The 24,202-nt window shown below is 49.9% G+C and overlaps 1 protein-coding gene across 1 annotated transcript in view; it reads right to left on the reverse strand.

The window, feature by feature from the left end:
* Window positions 1-24,202, reverse strand: part of Camk2a (calcium/calmodulin dependent protein kinase II alpha) — a 63,748-nt gene that overhangs the window by 35,860 nt on the left and 3,686 nt on the right. Inside the window, exons 2-3 of the mRNA XM_008849386.3 lie at window positions 11,526-11,620; window positions 5,649-5,708 (exon numbers count right to left, since the gene is read on the reverse strand). Coding sequence (XP_008847608.1) covers window positions 5,649-5,708; window positions 11,526-11,620 — 155 coding nt within the window. The remainder of the gene's footprint in view (window positions 1-5,648; window positions 5,709-11,525; window positions 11,621-24,202) is intronic.

Consider the following 24,202-nt stretch of genomic DNA (forward strand, 5'->3'; position numbering starts at 1 on the left):
TTTTCCTTGCCTTGACTTGGAGGTTTGTTCTGAGAGTTTTAGAAGGTTCATAGCCATGCCCACTTAGTTCTGGCCCTGGATTGACAGCCTTGCTCTGCTCCCAGGGCTGGGAGATAATAGAGCTCTGGGGCCTGGGGTGAGAGAGACAGCAGTTGGTCCCTGAATTCTGATGACTGCAAATCTGTCATCTCGTCACACCTCATTTACCAGGAACAGAGGCAAAGCTCCCAGGAGCCTAGAGCTCCCCAAATTACTCAGCTTTTAAAAGGAAAGGTCTGCAGCCTGAGACTGACACTGGGAACCACATCCTATCAGCCAAGAATCAGTTCTCACTAATCAGGGTACCCATCTTGCCCTATGTGACAGTCTAGACCATCCTTGGAGGCAGGGTGGCTGGGACAATTCGGATCTGTCTGCACAAAGAAGTCACACAGCTGCTGGAATAATGTGGCAGTCATCACCCTCTGGTTCAGAATTATCTCCAAATGGTTTTGTTTGGTGAAAAAGCAAAGTGCAAACTGCGTTGTTCTTTCTAAAAAGAATTCATTTGGGGCTGGGGAGTTGGCTCAGTGGTTAAGAGCACTGACTACTCTTTCAGAGGACCTGGGTTTGATTCCCAGTATCCACATGAAGGCTAACAACTGTCTGTAACTCCAGTTCTGGGGGATCTAACACCTTCTTCTCACCTCCATGGGCATTTCGTGACACAGGTGCACTTAAACACATGTAGGCAATACACTCATACACACAGTAGATGGACGTGCACTGGGGAATGGCTGGGTGAACTGACAGTACAGTGGACAGTAACAGGGATGACAGAGTATATGGGCTCCAGTGCAGGGGGGCGGGGTGGGGAGCAGGCTATGGGAAGGTACCATTTGGGATGCAGGTATAAAGATGAATAAGATTGTTTGGGATGTTCTGTATGAAATATGCGCACACACAATCAATCAATTAAAAATGAGTTATATTTGAAAAAAAATTTTTTTAAAGGATGTGTTTAGCCAGCCATGGTGGCACATGCCTTTAATCACAGCACTTGGGACACACACACACACACACACACACACACACACACACACACAAAGGAAAAAAATGATGTATGGCATAAGTCTTTCTGGAAAGATGCAGAGAAGTGGGTGACATGGTACCTGTGGGCAGTGTGCTGTGGGGGAAGCTCCCTTTTCACTGGAAACCTAGTATCACTGGATGTGTACCAAGGGCCTTGAGCTCTGACTCAGTATTGAGCCCTTGAGTGGCTTATGGTTCTAAGATTTACACATAAACTTTGGAGAGTAGACTGAGAGGCAATTCCCAAGTGGGTCCCAAAGGACAGGAGATGGCCATCAAAGAAGATGATGGAGGCATAGATTTAAATGAAAATGTGAAGACTTTTGTTCAGTTCCCCTAAAAGAAGTCAAAGTTGGCAATGTCACTTAGTGGTAGAGCCCTTGCCCAGCATTCATAGGACTCTGGGGTCAATCCTCCGTACTGCCACACACAAAAGAGTCAAACATATAGTTAGGTAAACACCATCTGTCCATCATTTGCATTCTGTTGCTAGTGTCCAGTGTTCCCTACAGCTTTGCTGCATTTCTATTCATTTCTCTGTCCATTGGTATCTTTTGATTTTTTTTTTAGTGCATGTTAAAGTAAATACAGGCTAAAATTTAAATGTACATGTGTTTAACTGTATTTTTTAGTTATTGAATCCTGCAATCCTCTATCAGTGTCCAGCTGAGAATTCCTTTAGTCTTCACACAACCATCTCCAGGAGCTAGGCATGCCAGTTGCCCACAGCACCTAAAGCTCTGCTTCTAGAAGTCCCAATAAGAGTGTCAGTGTGCCTGCGAACAACCGTGTGCCACATTCCTGGTTGACGGTGCAGGGTGAGTTTGTTGAAGATACTTTGAAAGTGTTTGTCTTCATACTGTAATCAACTGGCATTACTAGGGAATCAGAGTCACGCATGAGGTCTCCATCTTCCCACGAGTGGACCACATCTCTACTCTGGGAGGAAGTGGTCTTTACATCCCTTTCCTGAGTGTAAGAAGCTCAGAGCATCCAGATCCACCTCAGGAAGAGCTTTCAGAAGTAGGTCAACAGTCCTTTGGAAGTGGTCGGGGAAGACTGGGGTCTTAGACCCACCCTCTGACCAGATGCTCTGACCCTGTAGAGAAAGTCCTCAGGGCTTAGAGAACAGAGTTGGGAGGGGTTTCTCTGGGTTAACTCTTGATGGATGGTACCTTGGAACTATTATAACAGGCTGCCTCTGAGCTACTAGGTCTGGGCACATGGGCTAGTTTCAAGCACCATTTGGGCAGTACACTACCTGGGAAATGGTACTGGAGTTGGCTTCAGTCCCTGAGGTGGCGTAGAATCAAATCTTGGAGCCCAAGAGCTGAGCCTGCTGCCTGCAGCACTCTGCTCACTCAGTCTCCCCTCCCAGCCTGGAGGCAGCTGAAGGCACCCCAGTCAAAGCCCAAGGACAGACAAGATTCAAGGGTCACAGCTGCAGTAACTGTCCTTCCCATAAGTGACTGTTGTCTATGTCTGTGAGCTGGGGTCACTTTTGACTTTGTTGGTGATTGTGGTAGTGGTTTGTTATGAGATAGACTCTCACCCTGCACCCTAAGCTGGCCTCAACTTCCTGAGTACTAGGATTACAGGCATGAACCACCAAGCCAGCTCAGACATTTTACAATTCTGTCATAGAACAAACAAATCACATGACTGTTATCCTAGAGGCTAAGGCAAGAGGATCATGAGTTTAAGGCCAGCCTGGGCTATATAGCAAGACTCTAACTAAAGAATTAATTAAAGATCCCAAATCTATCACCTAGTTTTCATTTATAGATAGTCATGAAATTTTAACATGCCTATGGTATTTCCAGTGGTCACAATTTTTGCCCTGGAAATTGAAAGGTAATATTTATTTTCTTCCCTATGTGTCCCCTGACACCACACTTGGAGTACCCACCTGGGGATGACTGAAAAAGTGGGCCCTGGAGTCAGACTTCCCAAGCTAATCCTCAGGCTCCATATCTAATAAGCTATGGAACTTTGGGTAAATGACTTCACCTTTGAACTATGTTTTTCACAATAGTGTTAATAACATTGAACTGCTATGGGGAACAAAGGTGGTGGTTCTTATAAAGCATTTGGTCCAGTGCTTGGTGCTAGAAAGAGCTCAATACGTGAAGGCCTTGTACTTCCCTTCCTTATCCCAAACTACCTTCTAAACTCTCAGATCCTGCCTAGTTCTGTTCAAGTTTCACACACCCTAGAATGGCCTTTTAGGGTCAGCCCATCACGGGATGGGTGATGGCACCACCCTCCCCCAAGCAGGAACCAGGCAGGGAAAGGTCTGCACACACAGCTGGACCAACTTGTGCTGAGCCTGGGCACTCCCTGCCTGTTGCCCTTGAGGCAGGGCATTAGCCACAAGCAGAAAGCAGCCTGTCACCTTGCCTTGACTTGCCAAGTATGCTGACTAGGATCTCTTGAGGTTTCTCCAGGCATTATGTCCTCTGAGCTCCTGCACCCCATCTGCACCTCCTTATGCTTCTCTGGCAAGGCTGCACCAGTTTAGGGTGAGCTGCTGGGAGGACCAAGGTCAGGGGCATTTTGAGGGGCTCTCTAGTTCCTCTGAGGTTCCCCTGGCTGCATGCTCAGCTCTGCTCCCCAGAGTCCTCGGCTCCAGTCATACCCATGAGCACCTGTCCCCACCCTCATTTCTTCCAGCAACCTGAACACCTGGCAGAGCCCTGGGTATGTAGTAGAGCTGCCAATGAACTTGACATTAGGTGAACGAGAAGCAAACGGCTCCTAAGTAACAGTGGTAAAGATGGTAACTGTGGATCCTGAGCTCTTATACCTCACCAGCATTTTACAGGGCATCTCCTTGATGATGCAGAGCAATGGCAACCACTTGGGGTCTCAGGCAAAGCATGTCTTCTGGGGAGATCGTGCTGTGGGAAGGGGCAGACTGGGGCACAGGGTGGCTGAGTGGCTGAATGCACCTGCCTCAACTTTGCTCTATGCTTTATTGAATCATCACACCCAGCGAGGCAGGGATAAATTTCATCTTCCAGAAAAATCTGAGCTTCAGAGTAGGATGCAGCATGCCTAGGGTTGGTCACACAGCAATGAAGTATTGTCTAAGCTGCAGTGTGTCACCCCACAACCCATATGCTTCCCATTATAGCTAGGGAGAAGGACACAGAGAGGAGCAGCATTGACCTCAGACAGATCAGCTGCAATGGCACAGTTGCGTGCACACACACACACACAGCACTGACCCAAGACAGATCAGCTACAAGAGCATAGACCCACATACCTGCATGGGTATACACATGACACACAAACAGAGCAACACAGAGGCAGAGAGAGAGAGAGAGAGAGAGAGAGAGAGAGAGAGAGAGAGAGGGAGGGAGAGAGAGAGAGAAAGCAATGTGTTAAGAATTTGAGACCAACAGAAACACACACACTCAAACATACACATGTACACAGGCATATACACACAGACACACACACCACATGTGTGCCACTCTCCTCCTCCCAAGTTGACAAGCCTCCCTGAGAACATGGGATTTCTGAAACCCTCCATTGGCAGTGGGGACTTGGAGGGGCCAGGTTTACAGGACAGGGTCCAGCTACTCCTCTTCCAGCTATTGTGGCCTCTTCTCTGCTACTGGCCTGCCTCTGGCTGCTGTGCGGGAGGGGAAGGGGCTCTGGTATAAATAGCAGTTCGTGCCTTCTCTCAGAGGAAAGTTAACCCTCTGGGCTCAGTGCAGGAGAGAGGCTCCCCTCCATGGGGAGAAGGCGCAGCTGCAGCTGTTGGATCTGGAGCTCCCTTAGAGAGCTCAGAGACAGTGCACATCAAAGCATGCTTTGGGAGCCAGAAGTCTCAGTTCCCCTACTGTGGAAGGAAGCCCTGAGAACACCTCAGACCCACAAGACAGAAGCTACCTTGACACAAGGTGTCCAGGTGCCTAGAGAAGGACAAGCACTGGTAAAGATGGGGAAGTGGCTCAGGGTCAGCTTTCCCACCAAGGTCACTCAGCCAGTCCCTGACAGAACAGGACCTAATAGCCTTGCTCCTCCCTGACTGGCAGGGATCTGCATGCCAGGTGCACAGGAGCAGAAGGGGCAGCCAGGCAGCGAGATGTTTCAGGACCCTCTCCTCTGTGCTGACAGCTTGGCTCTGTCCTACTCTGGACCAAGCCTCTTGGGCAGATTGCCCTCAGTCTAACCCTCTGGCAGAGACCATGCTTCTAGAAAAGCAGGAGGCAGGACTTTGGAGGTGGGCAGGGCCAGGAATCCAGGCTGACCGCAGCATGGGATGGGTATCAGAGTGGGCCTTGCTGGTCAAAGCCAAGCTCCCTCCTGGCCTATTTTCATCTTCCTTGCTTCAACTTGAGGAGCTTTCCTGAAACAGCTTTTCCGAAGGAGGCTGCTGGCAGTGTGGGAGGAGAGGAAGGGTCCTTTCTTCACCCTCCCTCAAAGCAAGCTGGTCTTGAGCTGTGTGGAAGCCACGTAAGACACCCCCTCTCCCACCTCCCTCTGCAGCTCCATCTCCAAAGAAGAGAGCTGATCCCCGCCACCCTACACTGTGCCAGGGCCCCTCACACACTCCCAGGGCTCACCAATGTTGGGATGCTTCAGCAAGCGGCAGATTCGGGCCTCGCGCTCCAGCTTCTGATGGTCTGAAACACATATGCCCACATAAGACCCAGGAGGGATGACCTCACCCTTCCTCTAGTAGGGTAACCCAGGATTCTAGAAAAGGTGGCCTTCGAACCAGGGTTTCTGGGTTCTCAGAAAGGACACAGGTGGTAAAACCCAGATGACCCCTCTCCTCCCAGTCTCTGTCTCCAGGGTTCTCCAAAGACAGCCTTCTCCAACCCCTTCTGTAGGAGAAGGCCCAAGCTCTCTGAAGCCTGGGGCCCCTGTGCAGCTCCTGCTGTGCTTTCTTCAGGCCTGCTCCCAACCCTAGCTCCAGTCAGGTGAGCTCCTGAGTTTTGCCCTTCCCAGCTCCACTTTGGAAGTAAGCGGTTCACTCAGCAGGAACACCCTCTCACTAACCATCACTCGATCGTACTGCCCCTCAATATCACTGGAAGCCCACCCTGACCTCAAACCTGACACTGACCTCTGGGCTCCTGAGGCTCAAACAACATCTTTATGTTGGAATTTATGACCTTTGGCATAATTCAGTAATTAATGTTTGAGCTATCTAAAAAAAAGTTTAAGGAAAAACGTCTAGCAAATGTGGAATAGAGGTATCTTTTAACCAGAATGCTTGTGACCAGAGACCAGAAGTGTTTGAGATTCTGGATTGTAGAACATCTGCGTATACATAATGAGCTGTCTTGGGGATGGGACTGAGGTCTACCACAGAGTGTATCATGTGTCACATACCCTTGATGTATGTAACCTGAGGGTAATTTAATATATATGCTGCAGAGGTGAGTGCCTAGAGGTAATTTTATATGATATTTTTCATAATTTTGTACATGAATCTTAGTTTTCCATGGAGGGGAATGTTCCCTTTAGAGCATCACATCAATTCTCAGAGCCTGGACTTTTGAGTTGAGATGTCCAACCTGTACCACCAGGTGCCAGGCACCACATGGCACGTTTGCATATCTTTTCAGCAGTCCTTTGAGGGGGTACCCACATTTTTCAGGCTTCACAGAGGAAGAAAAGAATTCTTAAAGGTAAGTAACCAGTTAGACTGTGTGACTTAAGCTAGACTCTAATCCCTGTGGCTGTACTGTTCTCCACGTCCCCACTCAGAGTCACCACCTCTACCTGCCTGTGTCCCAGTGGGAAAGTGGGCCCACAGGAGGATCTTCATGCTCCAGTCAGAGGCTGAGCCAGGCCTAGAAACCCATCACAGGAAGGCCCCTACACAGCAGGTGGGTACCTGGAAGGTGATGAGGATGAAGAAAGCTCCTCTTTTCCCTGCTTCCACCACTAGAACAATCATTGGCTGCCCTCTGTGGACTGCAGAAACCAAGATCAATGTTGAAATGTGGTTTTGCCATCAACAAAACAATTAAGAAGCCCAATTTTGCTTCCATAGACTCAGTTCTCTAGCTGAAGACCTGCTGCGAGCTTCAAGGAGCATAGGGCCATGGTGGGCCCACATCTACTCCTCCCTTCCAGCCTTCTTCAGCATCCTCCAAGCAGGAGGTGCTGATTCCTAGACAGGCTATACACTCAGAGATATGGGATGCAAGTCCAAATCTAGGTTGTGGTATCTTCTGCATGCGAGGTTACCCAGGAGCACAGGTTGTCCACCGACAACAAAGAGGAAAATGCTGGTCGCAAAACCTTAAACTCTGTCTGACTACCGTACCTCCCTGCTGGAACCACAGGAACCCTTGTTCCTAAAAATCTAACACCAGCCACCCTGAATTGTGACTCTCCCTATTAACTTCCCCATCTGTTGCATGTAGACATATACATTATGTAGAATTTCATAATCCTGATTATAGAGTTTTCATTTTGTAATGTACTGAGAGGCTCAAGACCTATAGAGACCAAGTTCCCTTGACTTTTCTTGTTCTGTTGTATAGAAAGGAAAAGTGAGTCCCAGTGATAAAGGAATTGTCCCTTTATCAGCATCACTGGTCAAGGTAGCCAAACCCTTTCAGGAACTCTGAGGACACCACTTCTAAACTGACTCAAGTCCCCATCCTAGCCAGTTATCTATGGCAGTCAGGTAACTTTTTAAAAGTATAAATGAGAGGCTGTAGAGATAGCTCAGTGGTTAAGAGTTCTGACTGCTCCTGCAGAGGACCTGGGTTCAGTTCCCAGCACCCACATCATGACTAACAACCATCTGTAACTCCAGTTCCAGGGGATCCAATGCCCTCTTCTGACCTTTACAGGCATTGCATGACATGGGTGTACTTACATACATGCAGGCAAAACACTTATACACATAACATAAAAAATAAATAAATAAATAAAAATTTAAAATATGAGCAAGGATCTACCACTCCATGTCAGATGGATCAACAGCTTCCTAATACATTTGTAACAGAGTCCAAAGTCCTTATCCCAGTCAACCAGAGAGAAGCCCAGCCACACTCACCTCCTTTCTGGCCTCAGGCATACCATATTCCTTCTCACCTCAGGACCTTTGCCCTTGTTGTACGCTCTACCCCTGTTCTTCCCCTGGGTTTTATCAGCCTGCCTCCCCCTTCTCAGACAGGTCTCAGCATAGCTCTTCCTCAGAGAGCTTCTGTGGCTTACAGCATCTTCCTTCTGACTTTCTTCATAGCCTTCCTCACTTCTTTATCTAGCTGATGCGCTTTTCAGTCTCATTCCCAAGAAAACAGGCCCAGTGGGAGCAAGATCTTGTCCACTGGTCACTGCCATGTTCCTGGGGCCTAACATCTAGTTACAGAGCAGCTTGCCAAAGCTCCCAACACAAGCCACCAGTGGAGCTAAATGTCAATTCCTGCTCATAATCTCTACACTGATGATGAATGAGTGGGCAGCTCAGTTCCTCCAGCCCAATAGTGCCAGCCCACAGTGGTAAGATGTCCCAGGGAAGTTTAGAATCTCCACACCCTGCCTGGTGCCTGGGAGCATGGCCCCTAATGTCCACAATGACATCTTGGGGACTTTCATCCCATTCCAGTGGTTGAGTCATCCTTAGGATATTGAGGCTAAGTTGGAGACAGACCGTCCCAGCAGGGCTTGGTAGGGCCAGAGCTACAGCAGCACACAGACTACAGTGCTCTGCCTCAGGTTCCTACAAGCAGGTGAGCACAGGATTCTAGCAAGAGGGATGATGAGCACAAGTTTGGAAAGCAAGAAAGGCCCCTCCCCGGAGGGCTCAGTAGAGTATGGGGAAAACAGGCCTGAGCCTCAGAGCCCCCTGGGGCACCCTTGTAGGAGACTCAGTGAAGCTGGGGGTGGCCCAGGAGCCTTGCCATGCTTTCCTTGTGGTGTGAAGAGCCTGTGTCACCAGAGGCTGCTCTGAGCACCAATGGAGCCTGGAACTTGAGGAGGCTTCAAGCCAAGGCCACTGTACCAGCCACATCTGTTCTAGAGCCCCTAGGAGGTCCACAGAGCACCTGGTAGGGGCCAGCCCTGAGTCTGGGGCTGCCATCTGCTGTGCCAGGAGTTTTGCTGTGTAGGAGCCTCACTGATGAGAGAATTCAACCCCAGGGTGGAGCTCAGGCAGCTGCATTTTGTTTTTAAGGCTGGAAAGGGGAACTGGCAGGGATTGGGACAGGCAAAATTTTTACTTTTCATTTTATTTCTTTATGGTTTCTTTGAATGACACTATGAGGTTTTGTTCTCAAAGATTAGTTTTTAAAATGCATGTAAAAATAACTCCTGGATTTGGGAAGCACTCGCTAGAAGAGTCCAGGCAGGGTGGGCTTGGGGAAGCCACAGCTTGCTGGGAGGGGTGGGCAGAAGCCTGGGTGGGCCCTACTCCTGCTGAGAACTGCTGGAAGTCACCCCAAAGAGCCAGCAGGAGAAGTTTAGAGTGTATTCCCAAAAGTATAGCTTTGAGGACCCCTGTGGAGATACAAACAAAGAGACCTGCTACAGGAAGCTCTGCTCTCCGCCCAGCAGTAGAAGAGAACTGGCAGGTGGCTGGCAGACTTGGAGAATGTTCTGATTCCCCTCCCCTGCTACTAGTCTCCTAGGCCTGGTCACCTTCCTCCCAAGAGGTCAAGAACTCAACACAGATAGCTGGAAATAAAGGGCTTGGACAGAGGCTTCCTGACACAGCCAGTCTTCACTGTCTGAGAATGCTTAGTCACCTTCCCAAACAGGAGTGATGGCCTATCTGCTCTCCTGTAATCTCTCTCTCTCTCTCTCTCTCTCTCTCTCTCTCTCTCTCTCTCTCCCTCCCCTTATCACTACCATTTCTGTGTCTTTTTTTTATTGTGTGTGTGTCCCCTGAGATGGTGGTGAACTGGTCCAAGAACCCCAGCATCCAGAAAGATTTCTCTTCTTGGTAATCCTCTTGGGGCACCACTTGGCCTGTCATAACTCTAGCCCTGTCTCCAGTGTCTCAGGAATTGAGATACTTGAGATTCCTCCCTCGACCACTAGAGAGGACACCAGACAGACTGCCAGCAAAGGATGGCAGCTCCAGGCCTGCCAACTGGAGACGGCACTCCAGCCAGCCTTCCTGCCCTCCTGGTCTCTTTGCCTCTGGCTCTGGCTCCAGACAGGCCTGGCCTTTTGACACTAATCATGCCAGATGGGGGCCCTGGGCCTCAGAGACCCCCTGAATGGAGCCTCTCCTCTCTGTAGGATCAGGAAGGTTGGTAACTAGAGATAGCATTGTAGGCCAGGCAACTAAGCTGGAGACCAAAGGCAGCAACCACAGGCCAGCCCAGGGCCTGCTGGGAGGCCCACAGTGAACAGTGTGAACACCCTGTACAGTGCTCACTAGATCTCTACGAACCTGCAACGCTGGGCCCTCACCCAGACGCAGCAGCAGCCTGTTAAACACCTAGATACTATGCCTCTCTTCCACTGTGTCTACACCCACCCCACCCAACAGAATTCTTCCTGTACCAGACAGCCTTCAGGGCAGTCCATGTATGTTGTTCCATTTGGGGTGGATATTGACTTTGAAGGTAACACTCTCCGATTTTGGTCACCTACTACTGTGCCAAACACATGGGAGTGGCCAGGAGCCTCCTGGGAAGACTCCCTGGGAGTCCAGTGTCCCTATGACTTACCTGGGTACCTTGTTAAGATAGATGTAGGTTCAAGTTTCAAGTGTTAGGTCCCATCTCCCGGGGATGCTGCTGCTACTGGCCAGGACTATTTCTAAAGGCTGAGGTTCCCAAAGCCTCTGCAAGCTAGAATTAGCTGGGAATCCAGGCCATACCTCAGACCACCTATTCAAGTGTAGTGAGTGGACTGGAGTGATAGGAGCAGAGCCACCCTAAGGCCTCATGAGGGCACTGTCCTGGGTGCTGAGCAGAGTAATGAGTTCTGATCACCCTGTTGCAGCTCACATTCGATGTAAACCCGGGAGTGAACACAGAATCAAAGTGGCAAACAGAATGCTGAGAACTCAGGGAAAAGCCACGTGGAAAGAAAGAGCAAGAGAGAGAGAGAGAATGGAGACCTGATGCAGGGGAGAGGGGTGGTCAGGGAAACTGCTCCAGGATGTGACCAGGAGTGGAGATGGGAGAGGAGGCAGGGCTGGCCATGTGAGGAGCCAGATCAGGCACTCAGGTGGAGAGACTGCTAAGGTAGAACTCGGGCAGCCAAGAAGCGGGTGGCAGAGGTGCAGGGAGAGGGTGTCACATCAGCTGCCAGATCTATCTGGGAAAGGCTGCCGCCCAGCCTGGATTCCTAGAGGAAGGAAATCAGAAGGGTCTATTGTCATCACACTTAGGAGAAAGTGCCTGCAGATCTGCTGACAGTGTCTTCCAGGGGCCAGGCTTGGGGCCTGGGTCTACGGCAAGACCTAAGGGAGGGAGGGAAAAAGAGCCGACAGTGAGCAGGCTCAGCCCCGCACCTACCTCTGGCCGAGAGCTTCTTGGTGTTGATGATCTTGGCAGCATACTCCTGGCCAGCCAGCACCTTCACACACCTGCGTACCACTGAGAAGGCTCCCCTGGAGGACAGAGAAGGCAATGTAAGGGGCGGCCAAGGACTGAGTCCCCAGGGAACCCAGAGCTCCTGCAGCTACACCATGTGGGAAGGGAGCCCTCCATTGGAGCCCCCTATGTCATAGGGGCTGCTGTGGCCTGACTTAGGACAGCACAGATCAGGGAGATTCAGAGAGGGGCCCAGAGGCCTGGTCTTGTGCCAGATGAGCCTTCTAGTTCCGTGAAAGTTAGGTCACCAAGTTATAAAGCATTAGAAGCCTGGAGTGTTAGAATCACAGAATCTAGGTCTCTGAACATCTTTAGATTTTTGTTCTTTGAGCAGGTAATACATCAACATAGCTCAAAGTTCAAAGAATGCAAAAGGATAGACAATGAAAAGCCCTTCCTCCATTCTTGTGCCCCAGCCTCTGAGAGCCCCTCCGCTGCGGCCTCTGCTGCTGGGACCTAGAGTCTCTTTCTGCAGATGCTTCTGGTATTTGGCACTGGACTACATAGACATGCTGTTCATTTCCTCCTTTGTGCATCAATATATTTTGAAGATGCTCCTTCATAGCATAACAGAAAGCTCATTGTTATATAACATGTAATTGTATGACTGCCCTATACTCTAGTGACCTGGCCAGTCCCCCATTAACATTCCCTGTTGAAGGGCAACTGGGTTAGGCCCAATCTCTTGCTATTAGAAGCAATACAACAATAACCTTGTATGTGTGCATTAGAGTTGCATTTTCCATGTGTGCCTGAGTCCTCGCATTAGTGGATTTTGGTCAAGGGGGTGGGTAGTATTTGGCAATTTTGATTAATGAAGAAATTTCATAAGCTTATTTTCCCAAAAGGGTATGTTATAGTTTGAATCTGACTTGGCCCCTTCTGGCCTGTGTTTTGAATGCTTGTTCCCCAGCTGGTGGCACTATTCGGGGAGGCTGTGGAGCCTTTAGGAGATGGGGCATGGCCGGCAGAAGTCAGCCTCTAAAGCCTGGCCTTTGAAGTTTACACCTAACCCTGGAATCCAGCCTTGATCTCTGCTTCCTGGTATGTCATGATGTGAACAGATCACATGCTGCTTCCACCATACCTCCCCACCCAGAAAACACTGAAACCGTGAGCCAAAATAAAGCTTTCCTCCATGAAGTTGTTTCTGTTAGGTATTTTGGTCACAGCAACACAAAATCACTAATATAGGATATGAGGTGACTAATTTCCTCTGTCTGTGTCAGAACAGTATATTGTCAAACTTTTTTATCTTTGCTAGTAAGAGCGGAAGGAAAGGGAAGTTTGGTATAGATTCAGTTGGGTGCATGAATGTGTGGTGTGTGTGTGCATGTACGCATGTGTGTGGTATGTGTGTGGTACGTGTGCATGTGCCTATGCCCAAGTGAGCACATATGCAGGCTAGAGTAGGACATTAGGTGTCTCTCTCTGCCTTTATTACTTTGAGACACATGGTCTCTCTCTGAACCAGAAGCTGGACATTTCGGCTAAGCTGGCTGGCCAGCAAACTCTCAAGATCCTCCCCTCAGTGTTGGGTCCACAGGCATACACAGCCATGCCTGCTCTTTATGTGGGTTCTAGAGATTGGAACTCAGGTCCTCACGCTTGCAGAACAAGCACTCTTACTTACCAAACCCCCAGATTCAGTTTTTAATTGTCATATTAAGAGTAAGGCTAAACATCTTTTTACACGTTTTAAGTAGCTTCTGAAATTTTATCCTCAAAGTATTAGTGACAAGCAGAGAACTTGGGGCAGAAGCTATGGGTTTCAGAGCTCACAGGCAGGAAGTGACTGTTGTCAAATGTAATGGGGCTTGTTTCCATTTTGTTCAGTTTTTCAAGGAAAACATCTGGATATTGAGAAATTCACAATTTATTTTATTTATTTTTAGTTTTGTGTATGAATGTATTGCCTGCATGTATGTAAGTGCACCTGTGTTGTGCATTGCCTGTGGAAGTCAGAAGAGGAGGATGTTAGATCCCCTGGAACTGGAGTTACAGATGATTATTAGTTGCCATTTGGGTCCTGGGTCCTCTGCAAGAACAGCCAGTGATCTTAACCACTGAGTCATGGCTCCAATTGAAATTCACAATTTTTAATGTTGACTTTATTTCAAAAGAATTTGAATACAGAGTCAAACAAAACTAGTCTGAGGGCTAGATCTGGGTTTGGGATGCCATTCTGCACTCCTTCCCATAAAGACCATCTTGTCAACCTCTCATGTCACAGAGGAGGCTCCTGAGGGACACTGTATCACCACCATTACTGTCTTCTCACACACTAATGACCAGAAGGGAGATCCTTGGAAGACTTTCCAGAAACTAACATTTGTATAACTCATCCAGCACCTTGCAAAAATGCCAGTTCAGATGCTGCATGTGTAGAGTGGGGCTCAAGACGCCAAGTGCAGTGTGCAGAGCTCCGTGTAGACCACTCAGGCTTACGCAGCAAACTATGAGCAGAGCTGCCACTAGGCCTCAGATATTTGCACTTAGAGGTTTTTGACTCCCACGAGTGAGCCTCCCACTTCCTGCTGCTGGCCACACCCAGTTCCCAACACAGTTGCACCCCAATATAGCTCCAAACTTCCACCTCCCACCTAAGATGATGGACAGGTCCAAGTCTGAGAAGCCTGCCTGGGATCTCTTCCCTTGCAAGAAAGAGCAAGACTCCAGTCACATCCCATCAGCAATCCCAAACAGTACTGGCCACCAAATACGGGCTGCTTCTTTCATGTCAACCAGTTCTCTTGCTGACTGGGACCAGTTTGGTGTCCTGTAATTCAGTTATGAATACCACCTAGAGTTAGGACAGATCTACAGGTTAAGGTTTCCATTCTACAAAACCCTCACTTCAGGTACCAAATATAGAAAGTGGGTCCACAGGTTACACACACTTCTATACAACTTTGCTAGCAATCAGGTATTCTTACCTCCCTCTCAGATTCAAGAATTATCTATGGTGGCTCACAGAACTCAGGAAAACACATTTTTCAGTTTGTTATACAATGAATGGCATGATGAGGAACACAGATGAATAGCTGGGTGAAGGGGTTCAGAGGCCAAGGCCTGGAGACCCAAGGACAGGAACTCGGCCCCTCTGGAGCCAGGGTATGCCACCCTCTTGTCACTTGGATGTCATCACCATCCCAGAAGCTGTCTGGATCCTATGTGTACAGGGTCATTGTGGAGACCTAATCACATGTAATCAGTTACTAACTTAGTCTCTAGCCCTCTCCTCTCTCTGGAGGTTGGAGGATGAGACTGAAGGCTCCAAGCTTCTAATCAGGGCTTGGTCTTTCTGGTGGATAGGCCCATTTAGAAACCCACAGTAAGTCACCTCATTAGAACCAGATTCTAGTATCTGGGAAGTCCCAGGGGGATTAAGAGTTGTGTGTCATGAATTGGGTGTTCCAGGGCCAAATATGAGAACAAAAGATGTTCCAGGTACCCGTCACTCAGGTAAGAAGGCTAAATGTGTAATTTGTACTCTGTCAGTCCTGGCCCGTTAGGCTAAGCTTCTCATTTACCTTCTTGTCTCTCCCACCCCGCCAGTGAGCTCCTATGACCAGTACTTAGTACCTAGCACTTCCAGTACCTAGCACTTAGCACCTAGCACTTCCATTAGCACCTTCATAAGCAGAACTTGCAGGAGCAGGATCTAAGCAACAGTGAGGGGAATTTCAGTCAGGGGTGTTGGCGACAGGAATAGGCATTTGATGACACTAGGGGACAACTGGTCTCTCAGAGGCATCTATCTCACCTAGGCAGAGGAATGGGTCTGAAAGCCATTAAGTTCCTGCCCAGCTGCCGAGTTTGATTCCCATGAGGCCCCAGGGGAAAGTGTTTCAAGTGGCTTCATCTGGGAAGGCTCTGCGCACTCCCAGAGAGGAGGAAGCTGCAAGGTGCTTGGATTGGCTGGGCCTTTCTCACCAGCACCTGACCATGGAGGGTCCATAGCTGGAGCACAATCAGTATGTGTCAGGTGGATGGAAGGATGGAAAGAATGAATTCAATTGCTGCATTCAGAAAAAACAAAACTCCACAAGACTTTAGAACAGGGATTGGGAAAATGGCTGCTACGATGCTGCCTAGGGGAAGCTTTTAAAATAGATCCCAGTGGCTAGATGTGGAACACAACTCTAATACCAGCATTCTGGAGGCTGAGGCAAGAGGACCATAGTTTGAGGTCAGCCTAGGCTACACAGTTTGACTCTGTCTCAAAAACATAGGGACTGGAGAATGTAGCTCAGGAGGTGGATTGCTCACCTAGCATGCACAAAGCTTTGGGCTCAATCCCCAGAACCACATAAACCCAAGCATGGTGGTGCACTTGGGAGGTGGAAACAGAAAGATAAGGAATTCAAAGTCGTCTTCAGCTACACAGAAGAGTTTGAGGTTAGCCTGGGATACATGAGACCCTGTCTCAAACATACATACAGAGAGAAGAAGAGAGCGAGAGTAAGAGAAAGAGAGAGTTAATTCAAGGTCCCACCCAGGCCTGCTAAATCAGCATCAAATTGCCCTGCGTGGGGCACTAGGAATCTATAATTTTGTTTTAACTCCCTATCCAGGTTATTCTTTCTTGTCCCATTACACATTTCACTTCTCCTGGAATCAGCATCTGTGGGGGCCAGCGTACAGGCTCTGTATAGAGCCTATGAATTTGGCTCTGTCCCATGGGAGCTGAGCCCCTGGAGGACATCCTGAGCATGTTGTGCATGGGCAGAGATGCAGAGCCCCGGTCCTAGCTGGACCATAAGCTTAGCATCTGATCCATTTCTGTCCTAAGAAGACAATGGCAGCATCTATCCTGGGTACTCTGGGAGTCTGGGTGAGGTGGCCAGTGCAGAGCACCTGGCTCAGGACAAGGCCCTCAGAGCCCACAGCAAACTAGGGGATGAAAGGGGCTCACTGGGGCAGGAGAGGGTCTGGACTAGGGAGCTCCTCTAACCCCTGCAGCTTTGGAGGAAGGCTCCTTGCCTGTCTCTCATGGCAGGGGATCAGGCAGATAGGGCAGGGAGTCAGGGAGCCAAGTTAAGAGTGAGGCAGCCAGCTGGCACTTCCATGCCTTTCATCTCTTGTTTTAAAAAGCATGTTTCAGGGCCGGAGAGATGGCTCAGCAGTTAAGAGCACTGACTGCTCTTGCAGAGGACCTGGGTTCAATTCCCAGCACCCACATGGTGGCTACAAACCATCCTTAACTCCAGTTCCAGGAGAATCTGAAGCCCTCTTCTGACCTCCAAGGCATTGTACCACACAGGTGCACTCACGTACATCCAGGCAATACACTCATACACATAAAATTAAATAATAATTTTTAAAAATACTAAATAAAAAAATACTTTTTTTTAAAAAAGCACATTTCTACATTCTTGTCCTGTGTCAGCAAGTAGCCACAGCCCAGCGGCCTTGGCAAACAGAAGAGGCAGCCCACTCCTCCCAGAGCCCTGAGCTGAGCTGGTGGCCAGCAGGTGAGTGGGCAGGCTAGGTCCTGGGAATAGGATGGCAGGACAGGCAGAGCAGAAGTAGCAAAAAAGCTAAGGTGGAGAAGGTAGGGGCACAAAGTGGCCCCAAAGGAACGTAAGAGGGGAGGCTGGTGTGAGAACCAAGTAGGGTCCTAGGAGTGCCTGTGAAAGTGTTCCAGGGTTCCTGGGGGCCGGTGGGGAGTATCCCTAAGTTCAAGGACAAGGTGGGAGCAGTGTTCCTGGGTGCAGAGGGGAAGGGTGGTGCAGTACTCTGGCTGCTGAAGGAAGGGAAGGGCAGTGTTCCTGGGTGGGGTGCGGAGAAGGAAAAGTGGAGCATGGTTCCTGGGTGCAGGGGGTAAATATCTGGCCACAGATTACTAGCAACTGGGTCTAGCTGGGTGTGTGACGCTGTGAAGTTCTAGGTGTGACACAGAGCAGGTATGTCACCTTAAGAATTTATCCATCTGAACAAGAGATATAGGGAGGGATGTGTGTGTGAGAGAGAGAGAGAAAGAGAGAGACAGACAGACAGACAGACAGACAGACTCAGGTCCAGCCACAGCCATGCTTGATCAGAGGTTAAGTCCCATGTGGGATCAGTTTCTTCACTGGCAACAGGAGACTGGGGAAAGGTCAAGGCTTGGTGGTACCAAGGCCTTTCCATCCTCAATATTGTACCCCAGAGTGCTGGAACTTTCTGTGATGGTGGAAATACTCTAAGCTGTCCAATGTGGCTGCCATAGCCACATATTGTTATAGAGCCCTTGACATGTGAGCAGTGGGATGCAGACAAGAATTTTCATTGTATTTCTCTTAAGTAGCCATCAGCGGCTCCTGCCTACCACCTTGGAGAATGCAGTTCTAGACTAGCCCAACCCAAGTTCAAATCATCATTTAGCCCCTTACTAGCAAGTGACTTCACCTTGGTCTGTTTGCCTCTTCCCCATAAAATGTGGACAACAGGGTCCCCTGCCCTGAGCAGTTGCTTCAAGGATTCAGTGAGATAATGAGGTAGGCAATGTGTTCAGCAGAGTCCCTAGAGTCTAGTAAATGCTCAAGAAAGGATGCCTTGTATGGGCATCATTATGTTCAGGGGGGTGAAAACAGCTAGCATCGTCAGAAACAAAATGGGCTCTATTTACTGAGCTCCAGAAGGAGAAGGGGCTGTTCCCCAGGGCTGAGCAGTCTCCCCCCAGGTATGTGCACCAGGAGTGAGTATGAACAGACAGGGAAGCCCCACCTAGCACCAGGAAGACAGCATGAGGACAGAGCAAAGTGAGTGTGCTGGAGCTGAGAATGTGGAAGCATGCTAATGGGCTGTAAAGAGAGACTCACACTGGGAAATTGCTTTCTGGCTGCCTGGCAGGGATGGTGTCCTGGTAGCTTGGGCGTGGCTGACTGCCAGCCACAGGCGCCCATCACCTACTCTGCCCTGGAAGCTCTTGAAGGTTTGCCATGGCAGCCAGGGGCAGCACCAAGGAGCACTAGACAGGAGATCAGAAAACCAGAGCTGAACCAGTTGGACTACAAGCTGGCTTATCCTGATGGGTCTTGGTTTCCCCATGTGAAAGGGGGGGGGGAATAAAGAATCCTAGCCTTACTTCCTCCTTGGCACCCCATGACAGGTCACTCCGCCTTCTTGCAGAGTCTCTGGGGGGAGGGTCTCAGCATACAGGAGCACTTCTATGTGGAGACCTGCTGGGGGAAAGTCACCTACTCATGAACTTGCCCTGTACTCTACACCCTTGGGGTCCAATTTCTGGGCTCCTTACAGTCCTCAGGATCTTCTTTTCATTGACTGCTTTCCTAAATACCCCTTCATCAATAAAATAAAACAACCTAGAACCTTCCTCTCAACTCAGCAGCATGGTTGCTTGCTTCCCCGCCCCCCTTCATGCTGCCAAACTTCCAGAACAAATGTCCGACATCCGCCGCCTCTCTTCCCACCTCCCACACTCTGGGAACCCACTACAATCTGGTCACCAGCCCCAGGGCTCCATGGAAAAATGCTTATGCCAAACTCGCCCACCCAGTGCTTCCCCTCCTCCCATCCTGGGCCTAATCGACCTTGCCTGCCCCACCCCAGGGGCATTTGGCATCCTGACCACATGGTTTTGTTCTTTCCTCAACAACAGAGCTCTTGTGGCCACAAGTGCCATTCCCTGTTCTCTCTGCAGCTGTCTTGACATTTTGTCCTCCAGTCCCCAGACCAGGGACATCAGCTGGGGCTCTGGGAAGGCTCTAGTCTTTGATGAATCCATTTAAAGTATCATTAAAATGACCAAGTGTCTGTGTGTCACTATGGGCAAAGGCTGTGCATTCTTTTACAACCTCACAAAGGAGTCTGTGACTCCCTAAAGGCTTGAAGCCACTGACCATCACCCCAGAATCTATATACATGGGCCCCTCCTGCTTTCAGAATCCCAGTCTCATCCTTTGAGCTACTCATTTTCCTGTCTGGATGCCACATGGCAGGTATCTCCTAATCCAAACCCAGTCTCTCCCCCAGACCTTCCTCTGTTAAGATCTGTGAGCATTCTACCTCTCTGAGCTAAGCTGGGGCGATCTCAGAAGGTTCCTGGCCCAGTACAGACAGGCCCTACTGTCTAGGACAGGATTCAAATCCAGACTGACCAGTGTCAGGAATACAGAGCCAGGCCAGCTGATCTGACTGCCCAGAATGTGGAACTCAGTATGTAGAGTCAAATCATCTAGAAGAAGACAAAGAGCTGGGGTTGGCCACTAAGGTAGTGTCACCTTTTAGACTACAGTGTGGGACCCACGTGGCCGTGTCGGGAATTAGCAGGCCCAGTGCATCTTACCACAGGGGTCAATAGGTGAAGAAACTGAAGCCGAAAAAACTTGAACACAGGTCTCCCAGCTTAGCCCATCGCTTTTCAAAACCCTACACTGTGGGATGCGAGAGGGGCCTGGCTTGGGAACCACTAAATCTGTGAGAAACAGGCAAGATTCTGTGTGCTAGAGAAAGAGAGTAATGTATGGGGAGAGTGGCCACAAATTATACAAGCATCTCCAAGATTCTCAAAGTCGTTAAAAAGGTGTGGCCAGACGAGTTCATTAGGAAACAGAAGGGAACCTGCACAAGGTATTTTCACATCATTCAGCCTGCACGACCTTGAGCAAACCCTTTCTCTTGGGGGCCTCGTCTTACCCGTCTGTGAAATCAACTGTTGATAAAGTTATGTCCCAGCCTTCTCTTTTTCTTTTTGATCTTTTAGGGCAATGGTAGCCTTTCTTAATAACAAACAAGCAAAACAGAGCTATGCCAGTTCCAGATGGCAAACTGATGAAAGGAGACGGGGCAGGGCTCAGGATGCCCTCTGCTTCACCAGCCCTCTCCTGTCTCTGTAGTACCTCTGTGAACAGACCAACAGAGCATGATGCAGCCAGATCATCCTGGGACCTGCCACTGAAGCCTTGCCTCTCTCCTCCTGTCTCGGGAGTGCACCACCCACTCCCAGGCACCAGAAGATGCTGTAGGGACGAGCTGTCCCGCACTCCTCATCCCCAATGCCAACCTGGCAGAAGCCTCGCAGGGGACACAGAAGGCCTCAGAACCAGAAGATTCTGTTTGCTGAAGGGAACATTGGATCAGCAGAAGTTCTAACATATTCCTTGTTTTGGCTGCACATGGGTTTTCTTGAATGGGTTACAAAAAGAAAAAAAGAAAGAAAAATAGAAAAAATATTCTCAGTGCTTAGGGGCAGAGTCAGAGCAGGCCAAAGCACAGAAAAGTCAAGGGGCTTCCTTGCCCCCTGCTTCAGCTGACCTCCCCCTCGCCAATGGCACATCCCCCAGAGGCTTTTGCCCCCAGTGTCAGAGGAGCTCTGAGAGCAGAGAGCCAGGCCTTGGAGCAAGCAAAGGTTGAAAGTACCAGTTCTTGGCCCCCCAGGCCATTGTTCCCTATCCACAGAGCAACAGCACTGGACATTCTCAATGGAACTGAGAGTGTCCCAGCTCCACACCGACTCCAGATTCATTCTTAGCAAGCATGTCATTGGGTGAGAGAAGGATTTTGGCCAGGAGGATGCCAGAGAGCCCAAGGGATGTGGGCATAAGCTTACCTATCTGCCACCTTAGAACCATCCCCAGAGGCTGTTTTGGTAACAGAAGCAATTCTGATCCTTAGAAAATTCTTTCTGATGTTGAGATGAAAGGTCCCTCCCCCCTTGCTCTATATATTCAGACATATACTCTCAGTCCTCAAGACAGCCCTGTAGACCTGGGAGAGGAGGCCAAACCCTGGAGGGGCCTCTTCAACCTGCTGAATTTCCCCATTCCTCAATGCTTGATTTGGCTTCCAGACCTCCACCACCCTGCCTGGTCTCCCCTTCTACAAGTCCAGGGTTTTAATATTCCTTCTAGGACCTAGCATCTGGAAGTTGGGACATGAGCTCTGCAGGCCAGAGAAGAGTGAGACCCTGCATTCCTACTAGGGGTGATGTGCACCACTAAAACTCAACTCACAGCTTTTGCCTGAGCTATTTCCACACTTGGGAATACTCTTGCCCTCTTCCCTCTGGTAACTCTTACTCAGCCACCAGCTTCCATCGCCACCTCCTTTGAGGGGGCCCTCCCCGATATCTCCACCCCCCACTAACAGAAGTCTCTTTGCAGCTCATAGCTCTAATTTGTGGTCTTAGCCCTTACCCAGCTGCATTTAAATAATCAGTTCAGAAGTGATTTGATTAGTGTTGGTTTTATACTAAGATCATGCACCCTACAAGGACAGAGACCATGAAAGTCCTGCATGTGACACATGTTGAGCTCAACCCAGGGTTGGGGGCAGAGGATCTGCTCCAGAATGCTTTTGAAATGACCACAAGGATCACATATACGTTCCCCCTTTATGACCCCAAGGTTCCAAAGACCTCAACCTTCTATGGCTAAGTAAATTTCTAAGGCCTTACAGCACCACCTAACTCTGTGGACAGCCGTGGCATGCAAGGATCTAGAGTGCCATGGCTGGGTTTCAGCAGGGTGGGTGGTTCTTGGCTGCCTTGGGTGGGTTCTTCCTAACAGTGTAAGGATCAGAGGGCGATGGGCCTTAGGCAGTGTGCGCTTGGAGACAGTGTGAGCTGGGGCAGAGGACCTGCCCAGAGACAGGAAGTGGGAGAGACCAGAGAAATAAAGAGAGATAAGCAGATAGAGTCCAGAAACCCAGCCAATGCCTTCTTGCTGTCCCTGTACTGGGAGGTGGAGCCATGTTCTGTCCCCCTCCTCCGCTGGAGCATTCTCTCTCTCTCTTCTCTCTGTCTCTCTCTCTCTCTCTCTTCCCCCCCTCCATCAGGATGTGGGCATGGCATCCCAGAGGGCTGCCCTCACCCCACAAGAAGGGCCACAGTCCCAGGCTTCAGGGACTGCTGATAGCAATGTCACTGTGTGCTTTGAAGGAAGGCATCAGGGAGGGAGGAGGCTCAGAGAGTGTCAGTGTGTCTCAGCCTGTGTGGGGGTGGCTGTGTGGGGGTGGAGGGCTGCCACATGCATTGGAACATGTGCCTTCCTGCCGCTCTGGTGGCTTGAAGGAGCCAGAGAAGGCTGTCCCCTTCCCTGTCCTTGCACCTCTCCTTGCCATCCAGGTCGCGCCTCCCCCATTCCCCATGTTTTGGTCTCTGGTTCCTGCACATTATTGCCTCTCAGCCCTGGCTTTCCACCGGTCTCACTGTGGCCTTGAACAAATCACTACCCTCTAGGGGCTGTCCCATCTATGCAATGCACAGACAATTTCCAAGGTCCTTCCAATCCTGGTGCATGGGATCTACAGTTTCCCTTGCAGTCTTCCACTGAGGATGGCAACAGAGGGCAGCACCCCAATGGAGCATATCAGGCATCTCCAGAGATAGGACCCCCACTGTACAGATGCCAAAGTTAAAGCACACAAAGAAGTGATTCATTCAAGGTGGTCCAATAAATTCAAGGCGGAATAGTGGCCGGAAATGGGTGACAGCTCTTAACCCTCCCCTCAGGGTCACTGTCCCTCTTCACTGGCTCATGGGCAAAAGGGAAACTGTTCATAGATAAACACCAGGCAAGGCCTTGCTCAGCAACCTCCCAGGGATCCGATCACAGGTCCTTGAGCCTTCCTGCCACCTTCTCCAGTCCCAGTGGGTTCATCTGTAAACTGGATGAGTAAGCCCTGCCTACCTCCCTCAGGGTGAGCTAATGGACGGAAAGGCCCAGTGCTGCTGGTGGAGAGCTTAGAAGTAGAATAAAGGAGCATCAGACTCCGGGTGGAGCACTGGTGCCTCAGTGTCCTCTCTCCGATATGACACTGCCCATCTTCCTTCTGTCTGCAGAGAAGGGCAGAAAGGTCAAGCACTTGGTACAGGGCATCAGAACTTGGGCCCAAGAGAGGTCCTATGCACCAGCATCCTGGAGCCCATGGAAGGGAGCTGCTTTTAGGACAGGCACCACCTGCAGATCAGCCTAGTCCTGGTATAAGACACAAAGCTGTGGATGAAGGGGCTTTGGTTCTGAGGGCCAGTCTCCTCCCCCATCAACCTTGTGGGCACCCACACTCCCACCAGCTTCCCCTATCCAGCATCACCTGAGTCAATTTCAGATCCCTGTTTCTAGAGAGAAAAGAGTGGGTTGAGCTCTCTCCTCCCTCCATCCCTCTCTCTCTAAGTCAAAATCTCCTTCCAAAGGCTCCTTCTGTCCAACACAGCAATTGTACAGGCTGCAGAGTGAGTCTCTGCTTCTCTGACCTCTGTGGGTGGGAGTAGATGGAAGCTTGGGGAGCAAAAGCTAGAGGAGGCATCCTCCTCTGAGGCCTGTCTGAGCCCTCTGGGGCTTTCTCTGTCCCTCTCCTCAGCCCCCAGCCTTCCTGCCTTTCCCATTGATTCTGGACATCAGAGAAGGCTGAGTGATCAGGAGGGAAATCTGCTGGCAGCCCTGGCCTACCCTAGCCCTAGAGTGAGCACTGCAGCCCACTCCAAGCAAGGTCTTGGGCCCTGAAACTCCAAGCTTCCTTTTCTCCTACTCCAGGGAAGGAGAAGGGTTGGGGTCATGGGAGGAGGGAGTGAACTCATCTCTGGATCCCCAGAGACAGCCCCATCCTAACCCTCTAGGGGACCTGGAATCAAGTTCTTGGCTTTTCTGAATTCA

Source organism: Nannospalax galili, unplaced genomic scaffold (assembly GCF_000622305.1).
Source record: "Nannospalax galili isolate Female #2095 unplaced genomic scaffold, S.galili_v1.0 scaffold704, whole genome shotgun sequence".
Classification (NCBI taxonomy): domain Eukaryota; kingdom Metazoa; phylum Chordata; class Mammalia; order Rodentia; family Spalacidae; genus Nannospalax; species Nannospalax galili.